Source organism: Anolis sagrei, chromosome 1 (assembly GCF_037176765.1).
Source record: "Anolis sagrei isolate rAnoSag1 chromosome 1, rAnoSag1.mat, whole genome shotgun sequence".
Taxonomy (NCBI): Eukaryota; Metazoa; Chordata; class Lepidosauria; order Squamata; family Dactyloidae; genus Anolis; species Anolis sagrei.
This window is the reverse complement of record NC_090021.1, coordinates 179,035,262-179,059,375: the sequence shown is the minus strand read 5'-3', so window position 1 is coordinate 179,059,375 and position 24,114 is coordinate 179,035,262. Positions and strand designations below refer to the sequence as shown.

General features: G+C 37.5%; 1 protein-coding gene across 1 annotated transcript in view; it reads right to left on the bottom strand.

Annotated features, from left to right (window-relative positions):
* Nucleotides 1–24,114, bottom strand: part of PGAP1 (post-GPI attachment to proteins inositol deacylase 1) — a 51,315-nt gene that overhangs the window by 10,442 nt on the left and 16,759 nt on the right. The window contains exons 4-21 of the mRNA XM_060780926.2: nt 23,933–24,104; nt 19,354–19,514; nt 18,177–18,229; nt 18,002–18,068; nt 17,687–17,792; nt 16,539–16,594; nt 15,117–15,200; nt 12,759–12,808; nt 12,195–12,246; nt 11,786–11,863; nt 10,105–10,180; nt 8,918–8,991; nt 8,765–8,816; nt 7,314–7,380; nt 5,144–5,252; nt 2,729–2,767; nt 654–747; nt 48–138 (exon numbers count right to left, since the gene is read on the bottom strand). Coding sequence (XP_060636909.2) covers nt 48–138; nt 654–747; nt 2,729–2,767; nt 5,144–5,252; nt 7,314–7,380; nt 8,765–8,816; nt 8,918–8,991; nt 10,105–10,180; nt 11,786–11,863; nt 12,195–12,246; nt 12,759–12,808; nt 15,117–15,200; nt 16,539–16,594; nt 17,687–17,792; nt 18,002–18,068; nt 18,177–18,229; nt 19,354–19,514; nt 23,933–24,104 — 1,481 coding nt within the window. The remainder of the gene's footprint in view (nt 1–47; nt 139–653; nt 748–2,728; nt 2,768–5,143; nt 5,253–7,313; nt 7,381–8,764; nt 8,817–8,917; nt 8,992–10,104; nt 10,181–11,785; nt 11,864–12,194; nt 12,247–12,758; nt 12,809–15,116; nt 15,201–16,538; nt 16,595–17,686; nt 17,793–18,001; nt 18,069–18,176; nt 18,230–19,353; nt 19,515–23,932; nt 24,105–24,114) is intronic.

Sequence of the window (24,114 nt, the reverse complement as noted above, 5' to 3'; positions counted from 1 at the left end):
ATCCAATTTTTTTTTATCTAGTGTAATTTGTTATATTAGGAACTTACCCCAATAAGAATTTGGTAACATTGACTATTGGTTCCACTTTATAAGGTCTGGCTGCTTTAGTCAGTGCAGGAATAAAATCTAAGCATTTGCCTAGAATGAGAAGAAAACAATGCTGAAATTGGAAGGCAATCACACGCTAAAAATATTCAGAAATACAGGGTAAATTTGAAATTTTAAACTACTACAATTTGACTCTTCCTTATCAACCCACCCCAACATATTCAGCCCAGGTGATGAGAACACAGTTAAGACATTAACTGTATTCAAGTGTATACAATACAAATTTTCAATTCTCTATACACACTTGAGTGTTGTTTCATCTACAAGGTGTACTAAAAAACCACCCAATAACAAAACCAAATAAAATGGATTTAGTAGTGGAACTCTCTGCCTCGGACAGTGGTGGAGGCTCCTTCTTTGGAAGCTTTTAAACAGACTCTGGGTGGTCATCTGACGGGGGTGCTTTGAATGAGATTTTCCTGCTTCTTGGGAGGGGGTTGGACTGGATCAACTGTATGATTCTATGATCCGCTTTTCTAGTTTTGTATCAATGAAATAAACCTGTTTTGTTTTTGTTTTTTACAAAAAAAATCTTGTAACATTACCTGTTGAAATTAGGGACTTTAACTGTCTTCCATATGCAAGAAGAATATTAGAAATAATGTACACAGGAAGGACACCACCATGGAACCTTATTACCTACAAAAACAAGGATGCCATTAAAAAAAAACAGCCTGTAAAGATCTGTCAATAATAACAATTCCCTTCATGTCTTATACCTTTTCTCAGCACTTCACTTCTAACAGGGTAAGGAAAACTCAAGCCAACAATTTAAAAAATCTTTCATTTTCAGTACTGTATATATTCAGATATAAGCCTCGTTTTTCAGCCCTTTTTATACTGAAAAGTCCCCCTTGGCTTATACTCGAGTCAAGGTTATTTATTATTTTACTCTATTATTGTTGTTGTTATTATTTTACTACTACTACTACTATTATTATTATTACATTTATCATTTTACTCTATTATTATGATTACATTTATTATTTTACTTTATTGTTATTATAACATTATTTTACTCTAGTTATTATTGTTATTTTACTCTATAAGTACTATTATTACATTTCCATTATTTTACTCTATTAATATTACTATTATATTTATTATTTTTCTCTATTATTATTGGAAGGCTACATAAGCACATTTACATTGCAGACGGTTAGAATAATGGTTTAATCTGCGTTGGACAGTCTTATCTTAGTTTTATGTAAATATTCAAAAACATTTACTGATGTACTCAATTAATGTAATTATATTGGTATCTATTTTTATTTTGAAATTTACCAGTAGCTGCTGCATTTCCCACCTTCTACTTATACTCGAGTGAATCCGTTTTCCCAGTTTTTTTGTGGTAAAAGTAAGTGCATCAGCTTATATTCAGGTTGGCTTAAACTCAAGTATATACAGTATTCCAATGCCTATGTAAATGGAATATGAATGGCTCTTGCAGTTATAAAAACTGTTGGACAAGTCTCAAGATAGACTTCTTTCTTGGCCAGCAAATCAGCATGTTGGCACTTATTTATTTGTTTATTTTGAGTCAAAAGCATTGCATAATAAATAAGAATAAGACTAATAAAATTAAAGGAGTACAAGAAGCCAAATAATTTTAGACCAAAAACGGGCAACAGCGACTGCATTGTCCGTAGCTTTAAACAGTTATTCCTCTGTGCATGAGGCAGGGCATTATGGGCAAGCATACATACAGATGCTGAGTTGTTTGTTCCGCTCCATATTCTTACAAGTGACTGGGGATGTAGGAATGCAGAAGTAGCAGTATTTCTGAAATTATGCCTAAAACCACCCCTTTTTATCCAGAAGAAAAGCAGTTTGAGGAACTCAAATGAATCAAGAGTGGCAAAAGCAACCCAGGGAAGAACTACACTTTTCCTACCCCTGGATTACACTAGGCAACACAATTTTTATTCCTGGGCTATAAATATCATTTCCTATGTGGTTCTATAATAAAAACATGAGAAATGTTTATAAAACTACAAAAACACTGTTTTTGCAGGACATCCTGCAGCACATTTTGCTCTAGCTTTTCAATGTCATTGAGTCTCAACCAATTCAACATACTTTGTGGCAGCCACAAAAACAACATTTTCTGGAGTAGAACAACTACTTCCAAAGTAAGGACCACATAATTAAATAGGAAATAGTACTTTCAAATCAGGAACAGATTTTTTTTTTTCAAATTGGTGAAACATGGTGTTATAATCAAAGTATTTATAACCATAACATGTGCTACCTGACCAACTCATTTGATTAGTTGGGTGTTTTCATCATGGCCATACTGGCTCAGAATAACTATGGTTGTGCAATTCTATTGGCCGAAAACTGAGAAAGACTATCATGAATCAGGGCGAACAGTTTGTGGACTTTTAACATCCATTATTGATTTCCTAGGCACCTTGCACCAGGGATCAGGAGTAATGCTGGCCAGAATAATTTGCGTCACTAGGCAAGTGCTACAGACACTTTTTGGATCATTCTCCATTGCTACAAACACCTACCATGCAAATAATGTTTTATCCGGTTATTTTACAAACTGTGTGTCACTTAACTTCAAGCTGATCGTGCATCAAACAAAGTTATTAATTAAATAGAATAGTCTTACCTGTCCAAGAACTTGCAGAAAGGAGGTCTTGATGGTGACCTAGTTTAACACACAAAAAGGTAAAAATACATTTTAAAAAGTTAAAAACTATAGTACTGAACTTGGTAACACTCTAGTTTTAGAGGTAGTCTATTGCAAAGCATTTTCTACTAGTTTAGCCTGGTCTAACAATTTCAATTATTCCTAAACAAAGATGCCTGCAGATGGAGGGCCATACCACCTTCACATTAGGTTGCTGCAGAACGTTGCACATTGGGCTGCTTTACTTCTAAAGACAACAAATAACATCAGAGCTAAATTGTTCATCTTTTAAAAGATAACACTGGCTGCTATTCCATTTTCCAACCACAACTCAATATGTTCTTGAAGGCTTTCATACCCAGAATCACTAGGTTGCTGTGAATTTTCCGGGCTGTATGGCCATGTTCCTGACATTTTGCCCACATCTATGGCAGACATCTTCATGGGTTGTGAGGTTTGTTGGAAATTAGGCAGTAGGGTTTATATACCTGTGTAATGTCCAGGATGGGAGAAAGAACTCTTGCCTGTTGGAGGCAAGTGTCAATGTTGCAATTCGCCACCTTGATTAGCATTGAATGGCCTTGCAGCTTCAAAGCCTGGCTGCTTCCTGCCTGGGGGATTCCTTTGTTGGGAGGTGTTCCTGTCTGGAATTCCCCTGTTTTTAAAGATTGTTCTTTATTTACAACCTCTGAGGATGCCTGCCATAGATGTGGGCAAAACGTCAGGAGAAAACGCTTCTGGAACATGACCATACAGCCTGGAAAACTCACAGCAAACCACAACTCAAAATGTGTGCTAACCTTCAAACCATGAACTGTTTAGGACTCAAGCAGGACTATCTACTCCAACATCTGCCTGAGAATTACATTCCCCATCTGCAACCTTTCTGCACCCTCTTTCCTTATGAAGATAGACAGACAGATATTATTAGATGCTGTAAGGTCAGATGAGGTCCAATAAACTGAAACTGTAACTAAAGCAGCAGCTCTGCGGTCTTAGGTCCCAGAATCAGGTAAACAGCCTCTCCTGGATAGGGCTGTTCAGTAATGGAAACCCACTGAGTGACTTTAGGCAAATAACATTCTCGCAGTCCCAGAGAAAGGCAAAATTGCCTTTGAATAAATCTCATTCATAAAACCTGTGGGTCGCCATAAGTTGAAAAGGACTCAAAGGAATATGACAACAATCAATTATGTTGTATTTCAACCTAAGATCTTTTGATACAGGGCAGGCAGCTTATGGAAATAAAAGAACTCAATAAATCAATCTAAAATATACACTGTGTAACACAATTTTTGTTCCTGGGTTATCAATGACATTTCCTAATTGGTTTTATCACAAAAACATGGGAAAAGTTTATGCAAAAACTTTGTTTTTGTGGGACATCTTGCAGTGCATTTTGTTCTAATTTTTCAATGAAAATCTCAGCAAGTCTCAACTATTTCAACATAATTGGCGGCAGTCACAGAAACAAAGTTTCTGGAGTATAACAACTACAGGGTGAGACAGCATAACTTCCTTTTTTAAAATGCGCGCCATTCAGTCAGTTGACGACGTAGTGGAGCACCAGTGGTCTCGTTCGAGAGGCGGGAGTATAAAGTTTTGTCCTGACACAGTTCAATTGCCATCATGCGTTGGAACAGTGAGGAGCATACTTTTGCCGTTGAGGCCTACTTTTTGAATAGATTTGGAGTGGCCAGCCCACTCTCCAGATTTGGCTCCTTGTGATTTTTTTCTATGGGTTTTTTTTTTTTTGAAATCCCTTGTTTATGTGAACCGTCCAAAGGTCCTACAAGAGTTGAAGACCAACATCCAGGAAGAAATTGCCAATATAACGCCTGCTATGCTGGCAAGAGTCATGACAAACGCCAGAAATCGGTTTACTCAGTGAATGGAGAATGGGGGACGTCACCTACCTAATTTGATCTTCAAAACTACGTAAAACCAAACTTTAAGTATGCGCCTACATTATATATATATAAAAAATCTTTTTTGATTCATACAATGGGTTTTATTAAGTTTTGACAAAATGAAGTTATGCTGCCTCACCCTGTATTTTCAAAGTAAGTACCACACAATTAAACAGAAAATACCACTTTCAAACCAGGAACAGTTGTTTTTTTCCAAATTATGTTACATAGTGTTATCTAAAGCATTAAAATAACATCAGTTTTGATGAACACTGATGTGTTCAGGTTTCATCAAAACTGAAAAACATCTGAAAACATCTGAAGTGATAAAAGTACTGAATTTGTGAAAGATATGTGCGTGGTCTAACATTTGTACTGTGTTCTTTAAATTCCAAAAATACATTACAAACAGCACAATACTGTAAAAATGTTTGCTTCTTTTTTCATCACAGGCCCCTGTAATGTTTTGAGAGCTTCTACTTACTTCGTATTGACAATCCGGAGAAGAATAGATATTTAGTACTGGAACAGTCGTATCATTTTCAGGCTGTGCAATGTGTAGCTTTGCAGAAATCTCAGTTGAAGATGGAACCCTAGGATATTTATGCAAAACATATTCCTATTTAATACTAATGTGGAAACACCAAATCCAGAAATATGTAATACCATGGTGTAATAGTAGCAGCATGCAACATTGTCAGTAAGGAGGATATATTTCACAATTCTCTTTCAGTCTGAACTTACAATGAAGACCTCAAAGTTAGACATTCACAGCAGCCTTATTTTGATAAGTGGATCAGGTTTTTTTTTTCATGTCAGAAGCATCTTGAGAAACTGTGAGTTGCTTCTGGTGTGAGAGAATTGGCTGTCTGCAAGGATGTTGCCCAGGGGACGCCCAGATGTTTTGATGTTTTACCATCCTTGTGGAAGGCTCAAACGCAGAACCACAATCAATGGCTGATACCAAATGAGACTCCCCCCCGGACACACGGAAAACTGGGCGAATTGGAAGGTGCTGAACAGACTGCGCTCTGGCACCACAAGATGCAGAATCAATCTTAAGAAATCTTAAGAAATGGGGCTACAAAGTGGAATCCATGTAACCCTGCTACATGCACATGCCTCTGGTGTTACCTTGCGGCAACACCAGAGGCACTCCAAGTGGCCAGATACTGGTCAAAGGACATTTAATAAACTACCAAGCTTGCAAACATTGTGTTTTGTCTGTCTGTTTGTTTGTTTGTTTGTTTTGTTAAAAATGTAATACAAATGTCTGGTTGCTCCTGACACGATAAATAAATAAATAAGTAAGTAAATAAAGGGAGCTGGAGCTGACAGACGGAACTCATCCGCACTCTCCACGGATTCGTACCTCCGATCTGTCAAGTCTTCTGTCCTGCCAGCACAGGGGTTTGACTCACTTTGCCACCGGAGGCTCCAAGTGGATCAGTAATTCTGCACCATCACTAATCACAGTCTGCATATCAAACAATTTGAAACCAGTTGTGTGTTTAGTCTGCTAACTTTGATTATGATAGAAATCCTGGTTAATATTAGTACAAATGTTCCACTAGCTATTCCAAAGCCAAAAAAGGAAAAGAGGGAATTTTGAGATAAAAAAAAAATGTTTGAACCTCTATTTAAGAAACCATCATCTTTATATATGTTTGCTCCAGTCGGCATCCTATGTCTTCTCTATGAAAACATTTTCTTACATTTTTCTTAAATTATTCCAGAATGTGGCCCAGATGTGAGAGATTGAAAAGCCAAAATAACCACATGGGTTGTGGGGAAATATTATTTTTTCTGTTGTTGATACATTTATTTTTACTTGCTTTTCTCTCAGCCTCATTGGCAGCAACTTTCTGGCGCAGCTTTCCCAGAAAACTCTGATATGTTTTGATTACTAGCATAATGTTTCAACATATGGCCCCTCCCCTACAATATTTTCATCAGCATTATCATAAATAACAACAGTATTATCTTTAAAAAAAATTATAAAGCTGCTAAGTAATGCTTACTTCCTGCAAATACATAGCAAGCTTCCCTATGGACTTTAGTTACTTTAGTGACTAGCTGATATCTGCAATACCTTCAGTCCAAAGTTAAATTATATAGTCTCTTCCCAAAACTGTCACCTGCTTATTTCTAGAGCACACTGATGCTTATTTCTGTCATTTGCAGATTGTCAGACTGCATTACACTATGTCACATGATTTTTATTCCTGGGTAGTAGTAGTAGTAGTAATAATAATAATAATAATAGTAATAATAATAATAATAATAATAAACAATTTTATATATACCCCGCCACCATCTCCCCAAGGGACTCAGAGCGGCTTACATGAGGCCAAGCCCATAAATGTCCTGTCCTAATTAGCTATCATAAAAACATGGGAAACGTTTAGGGACATCCTGCAACACATCTGGCTAGAGGTTTTCACTGAATATCTCATTGAGTCTCAACCAATTCAACATAGTTTGGGGCAGCCACAAAAACTAAGTTTCGAGTGTATAACAATTACTTTCAAAGTAAGTACCACACAATTAAACAGGAAATAACACTTTCAAACCAGGAACAGATATTTTTTTAAATTTTGTTAGACATTATAGGATATACGCTGCAAGGCGTCCAAAGAATGTGAAATTCTTACTGAGACAAAGTGAAGGAATCTTCATGCGACCAAGGTATATGAAGCCGGTATATGCTGCGTTTTCTTTCTGGAAGAGATAAATGGGAATGCATTATGAAAACATCATATGGTTAGGCTGTTGAAAGTCAGATCTTGGTGAGAATTTTCTTGTATCAAACATTAAGGACTGAAAGAATGCCAATTGGATCTTTTAAAGATGATGAATACTTCCATCACATTGACGTCACTCTATTACTTCCATCTCTGTATGATCTAATTACTGTATCTCTCTCTCTCTCTCTCTCTCTCTCTCTTACACACACATATACATTTGAACTGAAAGTAATTTTCTGAAACATAAGCAAATTTAGACCTACTTTTCTGAATAGGATTGAAATTGAAGTTCCAAACCTAAATGATTACAATATAATCTAACTTTGTGAAACACATCAGGCGCTCACTAAGGATAATATTTTCAGCCGATATGCACTGAAAAAATAGAATTAGTACTCCTGTACATATTCTTGCATCTCACTTAATATTTAGAAAGATTTATCTCTAACTCATTTGTTCGGAAGCAAAAGGAAAGGAAAATATTTTCCTTTCAAATATTTTCCTCAATCTTCTGATGCTCTGGAAACATCGGAGATAAAATTAATCACAAAAATACAGAACAAGCCCCCAAGTATTAATCTTAGTCTTTTAAACACTTGGTCAACTTCTCAACTGGATGACCTGGCGACTATTGTGATCAAAGTGCCTTTGACTAAAATAGTAACATTTATCACCATGAATTTATTTTTAAGGAAATAAGACAAGGTCAATTTAATACATGCCTTAGTTGCATTTTGTAATTATTCCAACAGGCTATAAGTAGGGGTTGGAGCTTCCACCTATATAGTGAAGTAGGACTTGTATATATCAAACCACAGAGCATTTCAAACAATAACTTTTCCAATCTTGATTTACAAGATGCCAGCTAACATCTAGAAGAGTTACCACAACATGGAAGTTGGTACGAAAGAGCTACCCTGTACTTCAGAGTGCTTTCTATTGATCTAAGAAAGTTCGGCGATTATGTTGTTTTTTAAAGATGTTTATGAAATCTAATATAGCATAGGATAAAATAAACATTAGGAGATATTATTTCAAACGCTGGAGAGAAGGAGCGTAAACTTTATATGGATGTGTCCTATTCAAACTTGAACCATAGGTAACATATATATTAGCAACATAACAGGAAAGTATTATCAACTTTCCACATCAGAAAACATGTAAGTATGTTATTTGCGGCAATGGCAGATTAATGTCCGATAAGGTGGATTTGGTAGGGAGATAGTCTTATAAACAAACTTAAAAATAAATGCTGAAGCAATGATAATATAGAAAACAGAACATGTAAGTAATGGAACACGCATACAAAGGATTTTTCTGCATTTGTTTTGAAGTGATTTAAGGAAGTAAAATCTTACCTTTGACTGACTGGCAGTTGCTCTCTATAAGGATCTTAAAAGCCTGATGTGTCTAAACAAAACAATAAATCACATCAGTTTTTTGGTATTCCCACAAAGAAGTAATAAACATCAAAACATAAAAGTATGAAAGTCAGTAATCATTATTGATACCTGACCAAAATGTTGGAGCTGAACTTTGTGAAAAAAGCCAGTTGAATTTAATAGGATTTTGCTTGAAGAAAGCCCTGCAGAAATGATTGCCTTGTGTTAGAAGTAGTAACTCCAAAGTACATAACAAAGGGGAAACATCTCATTTGATATATCAAAATATTGTTAGTAAATTGGTGCTTTACATGTCCATCCATAGCTAAACTTACCACACAATCCTATACATATCAGAAGTAACATATATACTTCATTGTGTCCAGTGAAACTTTCTCCCAAGCAAGTGTGCACAGAATTCCTACTATGTAGCCAATAGTTACTAAGAAATGATCCTACTTAATACATACATACAGTGTTCCCTCGCTGCTTTGCAGTTCACTTGCTGTGAACTCACTGTTTCACAGTTTTTCCCTGTGCGGTCTCCGAGGCGAGCCCAGCACCCCCACATTCATCCTCCTCCTCCTAGCCTTCCCTCCCTCCTTGCCTTCCTTCCTCCGCCAGCAGCCCCCTCGGTGGTGCGAGAAGTTCCCGCCAGTGGGGTAGCCAGCCAATGGGAGGGGGACCCTGCTCTCCCTCGATTGGCTGGGCTGAGGAAGGCCACGTCAGGCAGCATGCCTTCACTGTGTCCAGTGTGCCTTTCCTGGCAATCTCAGTAGCAAACTTGGTAGTGGCAGAAGCAGCAGGAACGCAGTAGCACTGGTTTCTCCAGCGGCTGGAAATGGATTTGCTTTGGACCTTTGGCCCAATTTTTGGGGAAGCTTTTGTCTCCTTCTCCCCACTTTTTTCTTTTTTTCCTTTAGCCAGGGACTTCCTCCTCAGCTGGCCTTGGGCTCCCTCCAGGGTTTTACCCCCTTCCTTTCCTCAGCGGCCTGCCCCAGGCCTGGGTGATTTTGGCCTCACCACCCTTTGGCCAGCATTGCCACTGAGGTCGTGTGTCCTGTAGGAAAACCTGTAGTCTGGCTTTATCTGTACATTCGGTACCCAGCGTCCTGGGCTTCATGTGCTCGAATCACAGATAATAAATTATTGTTTTGCAAAAATTCACAAATCGCGGGGTAACTGTAGAAACACCCCAACTTTGCAGATTTTCACTTATTGCAGGTGATCCTGGAACGTAGCACCAGCAATAAGTGAGGGAATACTATACATACATACATATATGCTGTGTTTACCGAATACAAATATAAACCTACCTAGAGTAAAAAGCTGTGTAACAGGGAGCTGAAATGTTCTTGAAGCTTCATTAAAGAACTCACAGTCCAAGGTAAACTGCAACAACATAATATAAAGTAAGACAAAGCAATATAAAAGTTTCTCGGTTACTCCGAATTCTTGAAAGCCCTCTCATATCATTTCATGTTTGAAAATAGGCTGAACACCAGGAGTCAATACTAGGAAACACTGGTTCAAGGCCCAACAAAGCCATTAACTCCCTCTAGTAGGCTATAGAAACTGTTTCTAATCATGTTACTTCTATAAAACTTAGAAAGTATTATTCAGTAACATATGCACTTCTGTGTCATATGTATATATGTTGACTTGATGATGGAATTGGACAATGCTTTTATAATAATGAGATGCTAATGATGTTGTTTTTGTTGCTTTTATTGTGTTTTATATTGTTTTAATGTGTTAGCCTGTATTATGATATTAACCTGTATTATGATTTTTGTAAACCGCCTTGAGTCACTGACAGGCTGAAAATGGCGGTATACAAATACAGTAAATAAATATATATTCTGCAAACTACAATGTCAACTATTGCATTATGTAACATGATTTTTGTTTCTGGATAATAAATATCATTTCCTAATTGGTTCTATTGTAAAAACATGGAAAAGTTTTATTAAACTACAAAAACCCTGATTTGGCAGAACACCCTGCAGCACGTTTTGATATATTTTTTCAATGAATATATTGTAGAATCTCAACCAATTCATTCTAGTTTGTGGCAGCCACAAAATTAAGTTTCTGGAGTAGAACAACTACTTTCAAAGTACGGATCACACAATTAAACAGGAAATAACACTTTCAAAGCAGGAACACATTTTGTTTCCAAATTTAGTTACATAATATTAATTGATGGCATTTTACAACTAATATTTGGGGTAATGTCCTCCTCAAATAAATTAGCTGGGACCAAAAGCCTTTGGGAGTTGTCTGTGGAACCTCAAATATGTATTTGCATTCATTTAGATAGGGGATTGGCAACTAAGGAGGGTAGGGGCTGCATTGGTCCTCCAAGAGACCTTGGAGGCCAACCTGTGCTGCACCCACCTCTAAAGAAAAATCAAAATACCTCCAAATACTTTCTATAGGCCACTTTCCCAGTATTTTGGACCGTTAGGTCCAGGAGAGGAATTTTTTTTTCAACAACAGAAAGTGAGCAGAAGTTGTTTTTTATTTTAACAAACACTTCTCGAGGTCTAAATTGCTCCAGGGACCTTCAAAAACATGGTGGATATGCTTCCCATTACTCAGAGTTCATTTTGGGACAATTTCTATGGAAATATTTCACAGTTTTCTGACCCAGAGACTATGACGCCAAATGCAGTGAAGATGGCCTCTATACACTGCAGAGGCCATTTGAGATAATTTTGGATTCCTGAGTGTCACAAAAATTACTTGAGGGCCTGTAACTTAAACTTTGCCCACTCCTGCTGTAGACTCTTAACACAATGGAGTAAGAGCACTCTATGTATGGTCCGTCAGCAAAGATGTAGATTTTTCACCCATGTGTGTGTTTTGATACTAAATTGCTTTTCATACTAGCTGTAATGCTTATACTTGGGTGCATTACATGCAAAACCATACACAAATTTACGTACTCCAGTTTTACTGCTTGAACAACCACAACATATCTTGAATTTTTACCTTATTTCCATTGACAGCTGGTACATGAAGTGCAAGATGAGTTAAAGAAGGATAATCTTGAAGTTTCAGACTCACGGTCTGTAAAGCAATACACATATTGTTTGACCTGAAAAAATCATTTAAATCCTTTTTCATAATAAAAGACATCCTGACAGAGAAAGTAAAAGCAAATCTAAAACATTGTTTCTTCATCTATTTGATGAAGGTAGTCTCTGTAGCTTGTCATGTGTCTTTGAAGATAGATCCTGTCCTCTCTTATTTGTTAATGTGTTGTATAAAGTTGGAACCAAGTTGTCAGGAAATAATTATTTCAAGGTACCAGTTCATGGGCCACTACTTTTGAGTAGCCCTGATCCAAACAATTTAGAACCTAAATGGGAAGTGAAATATATGAAATGAAACATCTTACCTTAACTGTTGGTAGCAGTTCAGCTTTCCAAGTCAAATCAACAGCCTGCAGACTATGAAAATTAAGCAAGTATTATGCACAGAGCTGCACAATTTAACAGTGATTGAAATACTTCAAGTAAGCTTTTTCTTTATTTATTCCATGATTATGCATATCCGAGGCAGATCGTACACCATGAAAAAGTTGTTCAAGGTGTTAAATGAAACATGTTGATATGTCTGCTTGATTACGCAGTTATTTTTTCCTGTTTCTTTTGTGTTTTTATACAACTGAGAGATGCTTTAGCTGCTTTACATTCAAAATCTAGTTGTCTCAGTAGGATTCCATTCATTACAGCCAAATAAACAGCTAACATAGCATTATAGGGATTCAATTTAATCCAAGAAGTGGATTAAGGCAGCTTTAAGGTACTTTGAATCCCTAGTATAATACAAAAGGTCAGAAAGCAACAAGCATTCACACAAAGCTGATGTTCATCATATTTCAAGGGCATCAGTATAGCAATCATTTACAATGGGCTGCGACCCAAGCAGTTTTATATTATGAAATATAAAACAGACTTACCATGTAGATGAGGTACCATTTATACAGCCATATATCCAACTGTTTGTATCCTGATATATAAACCCAAAGAAAGAAGATAGAAACATATTTCAATATATATTCACATTATTTATTAGACATTTTAACAAATTAATCAATATTTAATCCTTGGAATTTTCAACCCTTTAGACTGAGTTTCCTTTAGGAGAGGAAAACGAGAAATAATAATAATAATGGATTGCTGTGAGTTTTCCGGGCTGTATGGCCATGTTCCAGAAGTATCCGAGGAGAGAATGCTTCTGGAACATGGCCATACAGCACGTAAAACTCACAGAAACCCAGTGATTCCGGCCATGAAAGCCTTCGACAATAATAACAATAATGGTAACAACAACAATCAATGTAATGTAATTGTCTGCTAAAATCTCCACCAAAAGCAATAGTAGAAATTCAATCATATTCAATCATAATGCTACGTAACATGATTTTTGTTCCCCGATTATAAATGTCATTTCCTAATTGGTTCTATCATACAAACACGGAAAAATGTATTAAACTGCAAAAACTTTGTTTTTACAGGACAACTTGCAGCACATCTTGCTAGTCTTTTAATGAATATCTCCTAGAGTTTCAACCAATTCAACATAGTTTGTGGCAGCTGCAAAAACAGAGTTTCTGGGGTATACTTTCAAAGATCGCACTACACAATTAAACAGGAATAACACTTTCAAACCAGGTACAGAACATTTTTCAAATTTTGTTCCAGCGTATTCTCTAAAGAGCCTAACTCTGAGTTCATAATAGTCATGCTAAACAACAAATAGAAGGAACTTTGCATGCATGATGGGTATGGGGGTGGGAGGGGGGAACCACAATATAGGATGGTGGATTTTGCCAATTTTTCCTTGCATTCCCTAGAACCATCACCACAAACTGGTCCAGGTGGACCCAAGAAAGTCTGGAGAGACCCAAGTCCTTTAGAAGAGCTTTTGAGAAGATTTTGCATGAAGAACTCCACTGAACTCACATCTAGGCCTGACCACAATTTGTATCAGCATTCCACACCTCCTAAATACAACAGTGTGGTTTCACTGTATGCCAGTAACTGGGCAAAGATATACTGGTAAGTTATAAACACTTATTTCAAAATGTACTGCAGGAGGTCCTGCAAAACAAGGTTTTTGCAGTTTAATATATTTTTTCCATGTTTTTATGATAGAACCAATTAGGAAATGTCATTTATAGCCTTTTATTTATTAATTATTTTTTTTACTATTAGATTGTATATAATATGACATACGCTTTTGTCTAAGATACTGTAAAAAGAGAGAAGAATGTATACTTATACATTTTGTTGGACAACTTTAGAAATAAAATCTATTTTTTTTAAAAAAAAGTCATTTATAGCCTGAGAATAACAATTGACTTACATAGTGTAATCAAACTTGAAAGCAGTTACAAAGAGTACAATACAAAACAACACAGCATCCTCTTCAAAGCATCGGCACTTCCTTGATGTTAACTAACTGAGGACTACAACAGGATAGGCATGGAAGTGCATGGAATCAGGGCAATTTTCCACCTCAGAACACAATGTTGATCATGTGGACTACCTAAAAGGCCTCCCAGCCAGAAATGATGGAAAATTTAGTTGTGGCTTTGGGGGGGGGGGGGGATATTTTTACTGTTGACCCGCAATGGGTGTTGTAACCTCTCTAAGTGGCAAACTGTTGCTCTTTCAGGTTGCTAGGAGAGACAATTTGCACTTATTTTTTGCCATAAAAAAGGAAAGGACAAATAATAGGAGGAGCCAGAAAGCAACTAAGACAAGCTATTACGAATATCACAATCTGTGTAACACATAGAGCCATGTCTTCCTCACTTACTACAGGAAAATATTGCCTGTCCTTTTGCTGACTGGCCTAACTGGTTTCTCAAGGTGCCTCCCTCCCCTCTGCTGACTTTATTGGTTCCAGAAACCTGTTCTGCTATGGAGAAGGTTTTTAGGATGTATAAAAGGAGCCATTCGCTTCTCTGAGTAGACTGATGAAAGGAGAGAGCTCAGTCTGCTCCAGGAAAAAAGAAGCATTTATCTCCTTCTATTCTCTGTGCCATGGCACAGATTGTGGCCTTTTTGAATGTCTTGGAAGAAGAAGGGGCAGTGCTGACTGCAGGGGAGGGGGGGGGGTCATTCTCTGGGTCAGCATTAGTAGAATGAACCAACACGGATCACATCAAAATCTATAATTTTGGATACAAAACCTACCCTCAACATATGCACCAGGTCGACTTACACATGAGCATGTATAATAAATAAATATTTCTTTTCATAAAAACCCAGCACGCAGTCACACACTCACAAGAACATAATTTTCTCACCAACATACTGTTTTGACAGTAGACATGACTATACAATTTTCTGTGGCTTGAAAGGTGAAAAGTGAAATATTTTCCTTCCGATTGCTGTTAAGGAAAAGAAAAAGATGCTCATTACGATGTGGAATAGCAAGGTTGCTGGCCTAGATTTAAAATATCATTAGCCACTCCCAGTTGCCTTCATGTAACTACTTTTAAGCCATTTCTGGAACTGGGAAATAAACTTGAAGGTGCCAGCCACAGATGCAGGCAAAATGTCAGGAGAAAATGTTGCTAGAACACAGATATACAGCCTGGAAACCAAACAACTTTGTTATGTATGCTCTCAATGCAGCTCCACACTCAAAGGCTAGAAGACACATCACCCACTGTTCCATGATCAAACAAATTTCCTGCTTCAATCAAGGATGAATGTTTGTTTTATAGAAACTAACTTTGAGATGCAAATGCTAAAGTTTACACTCACCCCAAATCATGTACTATATACAGTAGGCCCTCCACATTCATTGGGGTTAGGAATGCAAGGCCCTCATGAAAGTGTGTGTGTGTGGGGGGGGGGGGGGAGAAACTGTGAATAAAAGAACACTATTTATCTGCTTTGAACTGGAATATATGGTAATGTGGATTCAGATAACCCAGTTCAAAGCTGATATTGTGGGATTTTCAGCCTTGATATTCTGGGTTATAGGGCAGTGTGGAAGGGCCCTAAGCCCTGTAGTGCAATTCTAAGGTTAACTGTAACCTCCAACTACAGAATTCGGCTAGATAATGGCCACCAGAATGGAATATTTTAGATTTTAATTGTATTGACTGATTGTTTTTAACTATATATAATCATTGTTTTGTTTTGTATTTTATTATGTGTACATGGGGGCATCAAATTGTTGCCGGCTGGAAGCCGCCCTGAGTCCCTCCTAGGGGGATGAGATATATTCGAAATAAATAAATAAATAAGCTTTTGATGGGAGTTGACCAAAGAGTTGCAGTGGAGGACCTAGAAATTCCTCAGGTGAATATATTAATCAAATCCGTGAATAATCAAATCCACAAAAGTTAAACCTGTAAATGTGAAGGGCTAACCATAATTTCTCTCCTTTCCTTTCTTTTCCCTTTTATAATTTAAAAATAAAGGTTTTTTTAAAAAGTATTTGAACACAGAAGGTTCTAGGCTTAAACTTCAGAATTTCCCGAAAGGGCTGGTAAAGACTACCTGTGGCTGGATTTACTCTGTCCTGTATCCCAGGATCTGATCCCAGATTATCAGCTTTGGATTATATGAGTCTATGCCGCCAGATAATCTGGGATAAGCAGATAACCTGGGATCAGATCCTGACCTATAGAGGAGTAGATCCAGCCTGAAGCTTGGAAGAAAAATATTAAAGAAATTGTCTCAAAAGGTCCATACAAAAAATAAAATTTACTTACATTATATCCTGTGTAGGACCATTTTGAAGATTTTATCTGAAGCCATCTTCCTGGTTCTGAAAAAAAAATGAACTTCTTTTCTTTTCTCATTCAGGAATAAAAATCATTCTCCCTAGCCCTTTTTTGCAGCACCATATTTTTTAAAAAAAATGAAAATAATACACACACGTATTTACAAGCAGTTTTATTGCATGATTCTAAAAAGGATATAAGTTATTTTCAGCATGTCATATAGTTTATATGCTCCTTTAAAATTTTGGGTTAAATAATGCCATTGGGAAATACTCCCTTTGTGCAACTCTGGTGGCTCCTGTGATAGAGGTTAAAAGGTAAAGGATTTCCCCTGACATTAAGTCACGTTCGACTCTGGGGGGGTGGTGCTCATCTCTATTTCTAAGACAAAGAGCCGGCATGGTCCATAGATACCTCCACGGTCATGTGGCCTGCATGACTGCATGGAGCGCTGTTACCTTCCGGCCAGAACGGTACCTATTGATCTGTTACAAACAGTGCCCTCCTACAGTTTCATATGCTTCTGTTAGTTCTGTTACTAATAAGATTGCTAGAGTACATAGTTTTCTTGCATTTTAAAGTTTTTTTTTATCATTCTCTGCATTGAGTTGCTTTGAGTTTTCCGGGCTGTATGGCCTTGCTCCAGAAGCATTCTGGAACGTGGAAATACAGCCCGGAAAATTCACAGCAACCTAATGATTCCGGCCATGAACGCTTTCGACAACACATTCTCTGCACTCTTTCTTTACATGTTGTTATGTTCCCCTTACCCTTGCAAATTCACATTTAATACACATGTGAGTTCATTTTCAAATAGCCACACCTATTCAGTTGATTTCTTCGCTTCCCTAGTTTCTGGCCAAAGAAAGAGAAATGTTTCACTACTTTGCAGCCCAGAGGCACTATGTGAGGCCTAGACTTCCCTGGGCCCAGGGTTAGTTAGAAAGATAGGAGCGGCAGTCTACCTCATAAGGCTGGGCCCATGTGCTCTCCTGATACTTTGCTCTCCTTCACATTGTTGTCCAAAACACAGATGGAAAAGCTGAGAACATTTCCCAACTGGGTGCTGCATAAATAACTTATAAGATTTCACTGTTAAGCTTAACCTTTAGAGGAATTAGTAAAATATTTAAAACCTGTTAGTTCAGTAGTTAATTCAGGCCTTTCTTCAAAGAATTTTGCTGGATGCTTCAGAAAGTGGTGTTTCAACACTAGCATTCTCTTTTGTGGATCATCTGTAATCTAAAAAGTGACATACAAGAAGATGTTTTGATGACTAATGCCAGACAGCTAGGTCTGTTGGTCATATTTCTACTAAAATTTAATTTCTGATAGAATATAGATTACAGCAAACATCAATAGAAACCTGATATATTCACTACTAATAGTGATTCAAACTTCTAAAAATTGTAAGTGCTTTTCCCAGAGACAGTGTCTTAAGAAGCTCAAACCTGTTTAGTATCTTCATCGATAAGATCAAAAAAAGCTCTGACAGTAGCCAAGATCAATTCTTTACACCTGTAAGAAAGCACAAGTGCTTACATGTAAAGATCTGCAACAACAAAAAGCAAATTGCAGAATGATGGGGTGCCAATTCTGATACCTAACATGCTTTTAGGCACTCACCAAACAATCGAGAGATGGTCTGTTGATACCCATACCCGAGGAACTGATGAACTCTGTGAAAGAAACAATTTACATGATTTCTTTACTTATAAATAATAACATTCCTAGAAACTTAAACTTCACACGAAAGCATCCACTATGCCACACTGCAAACAATTTCAGCGCATCCACTCAATTTTCAAGACTGACATGTCTCATTCATATACATCAATGGTTCCCAACCTGTGGTCCGTGGACCACCAGTGGACCACAAGAACTAAAATATGGTCCACAGCATCACCGTTACTAGACGGTTGCAACAAGGGCAACTGGTCTCGCAAAACCCTCTTAAAGTGCAGAGGCTTATTAAATATAATTGTATGGGTGCAAGCAGATGGTGACTACTGGATGGCATAGGTTCTGTATCAGAAACTAGAGCTGGTGTGGTCTATCCAATGCAATTTTCTGAATCTACACCTCAAATAACCAAACCAAATCGGAAGTTGACCAAAAACTGATTCATAACCCTTTTGGTACTAATGTTGGAGAGTGATCCAACATGGAGAGAAGGATACCAGCTTTTAAACAGCTTTTTTAGAAGAGGCACTTGGGAGGGAAACCATTTCTACAGCAGGCACGAAGTCAATACCCTATGCTTCTATTATGGGGATTAAGGGATCCCAAAATATGTCATGACAAATAACAATCCTCCACTGGGACTGAGATCTTAAGGCAAGGATTACCTCACTCAAGAATAGTTAGGAAGAATCCTTCACAACAACAACAACTTTATTCTTGTATCCTGCCTCCACCTCCCCGAAGGGACTCGGAGCTGCTTATATATGGCAAAATGCCCAAAACAGAACATAAAATAAGCATATAATACAATATAATAAAGTAAAACATAGAGCATATAAACCAGTTTAAAACTCAGAATAAAGCTCAATAACCTATGGTGATAACTATCATAAAACATGTCCAGACTGTAAACAAAACAAGGAAATGGGATAGTGCAAATTGTAGCTAAGGAACAAGGGCATGGGGTGAAAGTGCAGTGCTATGTCACTGATTGCAGACCATTGAGGCTAGATGTTCTCAAAAGCTTGTTTAAATATCCAAGTCTTCAGACCTATTATAATAATAAATTTTATTTATTATCCGCCCCTCCAAAATCTAAAGAACAGGAGTTTTGTTTTACCACAACAGATAGGGCAGAGTATTGATGACTTGATCTGGGAAGAAAAGCCAAGCCTGAGCGAACTTGATAATCTCGAAATCCTCCTGCTACAGAAAGAGTGGTCAGATTTCTTATTTCTTTGGCCTTTCGAATCCAGTTATGGTTCACAGCTCTGTAAAAATCTGAGAGAAGAACACTGTTTCAACAGTTGTCAGAAGGAGACCTTATTTAAAATATGTTCAGTAATATCTTTTTATATCCACTGCTGAATCATATCTATGATTACCACAACTCTTTTTTTACTTCCTTTTTTAATATTTACTTTTATTTTATTGTTTACCCCACTCCTGCCCTCCTTCTGAAATATCAGTTTTAGGGTTTATTTGAGGAGAGCAGCCCAAAGAAGGTGGTTATTAAAACAATTGATCAAATGTTGTAGAATTGAGAAGGAAGTGGGGCCCCTTCCACACTGCCCCTATATTTTCTTATCCCAGATTATTTGACAGTGGACACTCATATAACCCAGTTTAAAACAGATAATCTGGAATGAGATCCTGGGATATAAGGCAGTGTTGAAGGGGCCTGGGTTGCTTCAAAATAAATAAAAGCAACTTGCCCTCAGTTTTTAGGACAAATTCAGATATGGTATTCTTCTCGAGAGTTACACTCATGTCTGCACAGCTGGAGAGAGAAAAAAGGACTGTCTAAGGTGCTAACATATCTCCTCTCCATACACTAAATTAATAATAGATAGCAATCTGGTCGCAGATGATAGTCAGATGATACCATGTTAAGGTGTAATTTTCCCCAGATATGCAAAGACAAGGCTGACATGTGCTAATCCAGAAAGAGCAAACATGCGAATGAGCCCACAGAAACCAAATTAAGTCAGAAGCCTTAAAGGCAACCCGACAAACAAATATCAAGTCAAATCAAATGTACTGAGATTCGGATTGTTAATATAGTAAATGCCTCATAATACATATTCCGAAACTGTCAATGCCAAACAGGCTTTGCTGTATGCAAGAGAAATATATTGGGACATGACCAGTCATTTATTATTTATCTTCTGTTTGGATGAGATGGAGATAAACAGAGATGGAAAAGACAAGCCGACCACAAAAGATGAGGGTTTTTTTTGTGATGGCAAGCACAAGTCCAGGGAAATGTGTTGAGGGTTCAAAGCGAGAAAAGGTTGCTTTAGTTACGGGGTAATAGAGAGAAGCAGAAAGGATAAAGAATGGGACAAGAAGGACACAAGTATATTTCAACAGTGGGACATTCCATGCCCTCTCCATCCGAAAAAACCTAAGGAATTAGTGATGCATCACATGAACGGTGGCAGCCTATCTTACTTGCTCAAAATATAAAATGCCAGCAACTTTTTAAAAAATCAGAAATTCTGCTACTGTTTATTGTTGGACACTGCTTCCCAATTCTGTTTCCCAGAATTAAATTCACTGCCACCAAGGCAGTCAAGCTTGCAGACTCTTTGCTCTTTGTGGACCTTAGCCACTCGCATTACTTTTGAATAAGGTAACACTTAAGTTAAAGTTAATTGGCATTAACAGTTATCTGTGATTGATAATCTAATATTTCAGTTAAGGTACAAGGAAGAATCATACATATATGTGTGCGATTAACCAGTTTTATACGTATCATGATGGGATTGCTGTATGTGTGAGGTTAATCAGTTTTAATTATTGTTTTTAGTACAAAAATCCTTTATAGAGGTAACTGTATTTTGGAGGGGGGGGGCTAAGTAAAACTTTCAATTGGCACAGTGCCCAAATTATATCACTTTTTGTCATACTTCCATTAGTCAACATTTGAGTTTGGAAAGCTCAAAGTCATTTTTATTGTACGTGATGTTCATGATACTGAGCATTCTTCCCTTAAGTGTCCCAGTTCTGTCAAAATACAGCCCAAGCAGCATTAAAATACAGTTGCTGAAGCACCCACACATCCAGAAGGATTAAAATAACCAACACTCTCTACTAAGGACCTAATGTCAACTCTTGCCACTGATCCTCAGAGTCGGCTTAACAGCTATTAACAAACCTTTGCAAGCTTACGGGGCATCCAGCTATTGGACTTCTTAACCCCATTGTGAGTTGGTTTGCTGCCAGAAAATTTCGCTCCCAGTTTTAGTTGAACTCATTCTGAGAGCTTTGGGGAAAACAAATCTTATAGAAAAAAAAAGCTAGAATTACAAAATTGACACACGGAATGCTGCTTCTTGGTCTTTAGGGTCTTTTTCATTGGTCTTTAGGGTCTTTTTTTGTCTTTAGAAGTTTGTAATTCACTCCCCGCAGATCTTCTTTACTCATTGTTTATTTTCTTTTTTTATGCAATAATCTCTATTTTCCATTGTCTAAGATACGCTTTCACCAGGTCCCAGTTTGTTTGTTTCATCGGTGTTCCTTGATTTATTGCTAACCAATATGTTAGTTCATCCATACATATTATCTCTAAGATTTTGTTGTACCATTCTTCCCTTGGAAGTCCTTTTTTAAAAAAAATATTTTTCTTTTTTTCTCTTTTTCTTTTTTTAACCTTTTTAACCATTTTTAAAAAAATATATTAGTATCACTCTTGAATATTTTTTCCTCTTTTTTTTGGTGGGTCCTTTGACCACCCACCCCTGGTTCCTTTTTTCTTTTGTTCCTCTCTCTTCTCTTTTTCTTTCCTACTTTTCCTACTTTTCAATAATGTTCTCCCACTTTTGATGTACAAAAAGGTATAATTATTTGTTCCTCTTCTTTCTTTTTAACTGCATAATAACTATCAATAAAAATATTTTTTAAATTAAACTTAAGCCACCTTATAGTTGCTTAATGCACCCATTTGGGGTGGGGGGGAATGGCTAAAAACTATTTCCAGAAAACATTCAAGCATGAGATTTAATGAAGCTGTGGTTGTTTCCTACTAAAACTAACAGATGATCCATGATCAGCAAAAGAAGTGATTGATTTTAAGCAGTTTTGATATCTAATGTTAGGAAAGCTCCTTAAAGAACAAACTATTTCACTCATTCTTATCAAGCAGGCATCATGGAGCTGCTGAACTTGCTGAGCGAAAGGTTGGCAGTTCAAATCCAGGCAGCGGCGTGAGCTCCTGCTCTTAGTCCCATCTTTTGCCAACCTAGCAGTTCGAAAACATGCAAATGTGAGTAGATCAATAGGTACTGCTTCTGCGGGAAGGTAAGGGCGCTCGATGCAGTCATGCTGGCCACATGAGCTTGGAGGTGTCTATAGACAACGCCGGCTCTTCAGCTTAGAAATGGTGATGAACACTATCCCCCAGAGTCGGACTAAACTAGACTTAATGTCAGGGGAAACCTCTACCTCTATCTATCAAGCTTGTTTTTCAGCTACTCGTTTTCTCACCACCTCGTTTTAAGTGGTTGCATAGACGCCAACTATTTCCTTCCTCTTTTAAGAAGACACTGAGAAAGTACCACAGGAAAAAACAAGGAAATTGGGAATGAGATGGCACTCATTTACAAATGCCACTCAGTGCTGCAGTCTCTTGGACATAATCCTACCTCTTAAATGCTAATGCACTGCCTAGCCACAAACTAGATGGAAGCACATCAAGAGACATCAGATTTAGAGAAGACAAAACATTGATAGCTAACGGACTCTGGAAGTCAGAAAAAAGAGTAATGCCTGACAATGGAGGAAGAAGTGTTTGTGTCTGTTGGATCACCACAGTGTATGGAAGGACAAATGAGGACTTGGGAATGCTTTTTACCAACTACAACTACAATTGCGGCCAATATTTACACCTTCTTAAAATTGGAGTACATTCCACACAGGCCTGCTATAGGAAGATATTTCATGGCTGCCATGATGTCAACATCTCACTTCCCTTTTTCTCAATCTCATCATGATATGTATAAACAACTAAATTTACTTAGCAGTATCATCTCTGAATTATGGCTAAGCAACACAGGTATGTGGTAACACATTCTTGGGGTTGCTATCATGCATCTTCAAGCCATTTCCCATTATGGCAATCCTAAGGTGAGCTTATCATGGGGTTTTCTGGGGTGGAGAGTATGTGCTTGCGCAAAGTCCCCCACTGAGTTCCCATGGCCAAGCAGGGAATTAAGCCCTGGGGCCCTTCCACACAGCCCTATATTCCAGAATATCAAGGCAGAAAATACCACATTATCTGAGCGTGGACTCAGATAACCCAGTTCAAAGCAGTTATTGTGGGATTTTCTGCCTTGATATTCTGGGATCTAGTGCTGTGTGGAAGGGCTCCTGGTCTCCAGAGTTGTAGTTCAATGAAACTCTTATGGTCTCCATGAGAGATTGTTAGAGCTCAAGAATGGACATTTTTGAAGGTTCACATTAGACATTTCTTTCTAAACTATCATTAGAGAGATGCAGGATAATTCGAGTCTTAATCCTCTTGTTCTGCTACTTGTATCCTCTATTTTGTTCATTTTGCTACCTGCATTTTAAAATTAAGTCAGGGGAAAATATATGTTAAAATGAACAAAGCTTCTATAGTGTTAAGTCTAAATTACCACAGAAGCATTATGGAAAATAGAAAGGTAAACACGGCATCACACGTCCAAGAAACTTACCAGTAAGATACTGATCCAACGGCATTACAGGTGCAACGTGGGGTGTGGCTTGAGTTACAAGGATATTGAGGAGTTCTGCCTTAAAATTTTTGAGAGTAAACAGTGCTCTTGCAACAAGGCCACCCATGGAATGGCCCACTATTGCAACACTGCGTGGAGCAAACACACGGCCCTTTAAGAAA